Source organism: Asterias amurensis, chromosome 6, assembly GCF_032118995.1.
Source record: "Asterias amurensis chromosome 6, ASM3211899v1".
In the NCBI taxonomy this organism is placed as follows: domain Eukaryota; kingdom Metazoa; phylum Echinodermata; class Asteroidea; order Forcipulatida; family Asteriidae; genus Asterias; species Asterias amurensis.
Window position 1 is genome coordinate 1250899 of NC_092653.1, and position 2942 is coordinate 1253840.

The 2942-nt window shown below is 41.1% G+C and overlaps 1 protein-coding gene across 1 annotated transcript; it reads right to left on the reverse strand.

Moving 5' to 3' along the window:
* Positions 1–964: 964 nt before the first annotated feature.
* Positions 965–2176, reverse strand: LOC139938120 (thyrotropin-releasing hormone receptor-like). The gene has a single exon (XM_071933499.1). It carries the CDS (start codon positions 2174–2176, stop codon positions 965–967), a length of 1212 nt encoding a protein of 403 aa, XP_071789600.1.
* Between the last annotated feature and the right edge of the window lie 766 nt (positions 2177–2942).

Here is a 2942-nt window from a genome sequence, read left to right on the forward strand (position 1 = left end):
TCTCAAACTAGTAGTGTTTGTGGGTTCTGTCAAGAGTCTTTCTCAATATTCAATTCAGAGTCTATTCCAACAAAGCCACCGTTGGTAGTGCAAACATTCAGACTGAATACTGTTACATGTACATACATAGTAAGGTACATACATAGTAAAGTACATACATAGTAAGGTACATCCATAGTAAGGTACATACATAGTAAGGTACGTACATAGTAAGGTACATACATACATGTAGTAAGGTACGTTAGTGATGGGTTTGTAATGGGCTCATGCCTTTGAATAAAACTTTTACAGACACTCAGAATATGTCATGATAAATATATTTGGCTGTTAGGAACATCGCAGATTACCCAATGAAAACAACACAGTGGTATAGCAAGCAAAGACAGCCACATTAAACAATTTGAAAATGGCTCATACATCTGTACTTTTTCAAATAACAAATCTGCGATGATCCTTTAGCAAAATACCTTTTGTAAAAACTGCTTATACCAACCAAAAGTACTTATGGTATAAATGCACTCAATAGTTAATGGCCTGACGTTTTGACCCTAACATAGTCTTAATACCTAGCTGGGGTCGAAACCTCAGACCATTAACTATCAACTTAATATGAGAGAGAATAAAACGATAACACCGAGTTATTAAATAATTATAATAAAACGCACGTATTCTACAGTAGCTATAGATCTTTTACATCAATAATATCCCGGTTCATTAAGCATACCTTTAGACCATCTTTGGAACAATCTCAACTCCTTGGGAGCTTACAGCCCCAAGCTGATTAAAGTTGCTCTAAAGGGGTTAATCCAACACAACAAAATACTAACTTAGCCCTCTCAGACTCCACCTATGTTTCAAAGAGAAGCAGTAATTGTCAAGTTACTTGCTCAACAACACAAGTGTCATGCATGGGAATCGAACCCCCACTCCGATCTTCAGACATCAGAACATTATTTATAGATGTTTACAATCTTGTCAATTGTGAGTATTGTGAACTTCTGCCAGGAGTCGTTTCATTCAAGTTGAATTCAACATTCTCTTCACCATGTCTCTTGACGCTACGGCCAGCTTCCACCAAGTTGTCCTTGACCGTCACGAACGTCGAACGAGCCCGGGGTCCACCCTTACCCCGGGTCGAACACGTAAACGCCCGTATGAACGCCCTCCGGTAACGGGAATTAGTTGCGTTATAGACAATCGGGTTAGCTGCTGAATTTATCGAGACAAGAATCCGAAAGACCAGGAGAATAAAAGTCTCAGTGACTGGATTGGAGAAAAGTTGCTGCCCAGCTAGATTCGCTATCAACCCACACATGTTGAGGAACTGGAACGGGGCGTGGCAAATGAAGAACACAACCACGTTGGCCACCAGCATGGTTGTAACTTGGTGGGTTGTGCGGGAGGTACGTCGAGTGTGAACGGACTCTCTCTCAAACGTACTCCGTCCTCTGAGATTACGGATGATCTTAGTGAAGAACACGGCATTGCAGATGAGAGCAGAGAAGAATGGAACTGTCTGCAAGGCATCGAATAATAACAAATTCCATAGAGCTGATGGTCTGCAACGTCCAACATGCTCGGGGTAGTTACTAAACTCATCAGTTTCAGGCCATTCGATGCAGACCTTTTGATGAACAGATTGAATAGGAATTGCCCAAATGCTGAATAGAACAGCGACAGCCCAAGCACCGACCAAAAGTTTAGAAGCTCTGCTCTTGGTGTTAATCGAGAGATGCTTCAATGGGTGACATACTGCTAGGTATCTCTCGGTCGATATAAGACAAACTAAAGTAATAGAGGCAAAATAACCCAAGTAGGCGAAGAAGTTATTAGCAATACAGCCTGGAGCACCAATGTAATGTCCGCTAGAAGGCACCCCTATCCCGAAGTAATACACTATCGGTATAGCTGCATTTTCCACGAGTAAAATCAAGTCTGCAAAGGCTAAGTTCACCAAATAGAAGTTGACGAGGGTCTGCATTGTCCGCACTCTGGCAATGACGAAGAGAAAAGCACAGTTTCCCAATAACCCTACAGTTAGGACAATGATGATGCTGATGATTTTAACTTGTATAGTTACACCAGAGAAGGTGTAACGTTGTATAACAGAGTCATCTGCAACAGTAAGGTTCACAAAAGAATCACATGCAGCAGCTACCTGATTGTTTGCCCCCATTGCTGACAGTCAGAGTTACGCCAAGAAGAATTGAGTCACACTGTTTAGAATTGTCAGAAGTTTAACGCACGTTCTCGCCTATCAGTTTCAATTCACCGTGTGTACAGACAGATTTTGTCCTCTCTCACTGGATTGAGATCTAACTTAGACACGTTACAGGAAACTTAAGTCTTTATCAAGATGGAGTACAGCCTCATCAACGAGGCAAGAAGACATGTAGACCAGGGTGGGTTTCATGACAACGAGTGAGTAGATACAGACGGTTGCTACGTGCTCTCTCTGCGGTAAACTCATTATGCGGCACACCATAGATGTAGTCTTAACAAACAATTACACAAAGTAGAGTACTTCAAATCCCCTTAAGAGCACACCGAACTGAATCCAACATCAATTTTGCCATAAATATTGTTCTGCACTTCATAACAAATGACTGGTGAGATTTTATTTGAAAGAGTATGCGCAACGATGTTTAATGCTACAATGCGTGTGCTGATCGTACGCTCAATGTACTCCACCCAACCGACCGTATATAGTGCGTGTTTCGGATTGAGTAGAACGAAACCCCACACATTGATTTAAAGGCAGTGGCGCTATTGGTAGTTACTCAAAATAATTATTATCATAAAACCTTTCTTTATTACGATTAATGGGGAGAGGTTGATAGTATAAAACATGAAGTCTGAAGTGACGTAGTTTTCAAGAAAGAACCAAATTTCCACGAATTTGATTTCGAGACCTTAGATTAGAATTTGAGGTCTCGAAATCA